This window comes from Myotis brandtii, unplaced genomic scaffold, assembly GCF_000412655.1.
Source record: "Myotis brandtii unplaced genomic scaffold, ASM41265v1 scaffold5208, whole genome shotgun sequence".
In the NCBI taxonomy this organism is placed as follows: domain Eukaryota; kingdom Metazoa; phylum Chordata; class Mammalia; order Chiroptera; family Vespertilionidae; genus Myotis; species Myotis brandtii.
Genome location: NW_005369859.1, coordinates 8,299 through 9,831, shown reverse-complemented (window position 1 = coordinate 9,831; position 1,533 = coordinate 8,299). Strand labels below are relative to the sequence as shown.

Here is a 1,533-nt window from a genome sequence, read left to right as displayed (position 1 = left end):
ATAAATGTAATGAATGTGGCAAAGCCTTTACCAAGTCCTCATCTCTTAATTATCACCAGAGGGTTCACACCGGAGAGAAGCCTTATACATGTAGAGAATGTGGCAAAGCCTTCACCGGGTCATCAAACCTTACCAGCCACCAGAGAATTCATACTGGAGAGAAGCCGTATAAATGTAATGAATGTGGCAAAGCCTTTACCAAGTCCTCATCTCTTAATTATCACCAGAGGGTTCACACCGGAGAGAAGCCTTATACATGTAGAGAATGTGGCAAAGCCTTCACTGGGTCATCAAACCTTACCAGCCACCAGAGAATTCATACTGGAGAGAAGCCGTATAAATGTAATGAATGTGGCAAAGCCTTTAGCCAGTCCTCCTCCCTTTATTGTCATCAGAGAGTTCACACTGGAGAGAAGCCTTATAAATGTAGAGAATGCACCAAGTCCTTTGGCAGCTCCTCAGATCTTACAAAGCATCAGAGAGTTCATTCTGAAGAGAAGCCTTATAAATGTAGAAAATGAAACAAAACCATTCATCAGTGTTCCTGTGTTACTGTACAGCTGAGAGTTCATAATTGAGAGAAGTCTTACAGATGTGAGGAGTGTGGTAAGTCCTTGACTGTCTGTGAGAACTTACTGAATATCAGTTCATACTGGAGAGAAGCCTTATGAATGTGAAAAATGTGAAAAGCCTTTAAAAGCCAATGTATTACTGTACTTGATCAACCTCAGAACAAAAAGAGACCTTACAGATGTAGAGAATTGGGCTAGAGCGTTTACCCATAGCTTAAAATTTACATCAGAGATTTTATAGTGGAGGGAAGCCTTATATTGTAAAAAATGTGAGAAAGCCATTACTCTTTGGTCAAATTTACTGAACATTTTAGGAATCATTCTGAAGGGAAATAGAAGCAATATAAAGTTTTCATCCAAAGATTTAACCATGGTTGAATCGTCATTGAAAATGATAAAATTGAGCCTTAAAAATTATGAGGCATATGTCAAAGTGTATATCCTTATTTGTGTCTCATACGACATCTGGTAATTACTACTGGATCGAAGCCCAGCAGATATAAAGAATGTGACAAAGCTTACTTAGTATGCAAACCTTACACGACATCAGAATTCATACTGGGGAGAAACAATACAAATTTAAACAGTGTCCTACAGACTTTAATCAGCATCTGTAGCTTATTCCTCACATTGGAATTCATTCTAGAGGGAAACCTTAAATGTGAAGAACGTGGGAGATCATATAGTTGGACCTACAGCCTCAGTCAATACTAGGGATTGTAATTGGGTAGAAGTTCAATATTTATGATATAGGAGGAACGACTGTCTAAAAATATATATAGTTTACAAAAATCCAAGGAGTTCATACCTTAAAATGACTTTAAGATGTAAAAACTTTATCCAACTATGTAATTGCTTATGAATTTTAATGTATCACTGAATTCACACTAGGTAGGTAGCCAAAATGCCTTTCAGTATTGCTCTACATCAGAATGTTAACTACAGTATACTCCAAACTTTA

The 1,533-nt window shown here is 37.2% G+C and overlaps 1 protein-coding gene across 1 annotated transcript in view; it reads left to right on the top strand.

The window, feature by feature from the left end:
* Positions 1-1,527, top strand: part of LOC102244761 (zinc finger protein 883) — a 16,561-nt gene extending 15,034 nt beyond the window's left edge. The window contains 2 exon segments of the mRNA XM_014548727.1: positions 1-637; positions 639-1,527. The exon segment at positions 1-637 is cut by the window's left edge and continues 2 nt beyond it. Of these exon segments, the coding sequence (XP_014404213.1) occupies positions 1-637; positions 639-813 (812 nt within the window). The 3' untranslated portion in view covers positions 814-1,527.
* Positions 1,528-1,533: the final 6 nt, after the last annotated feature.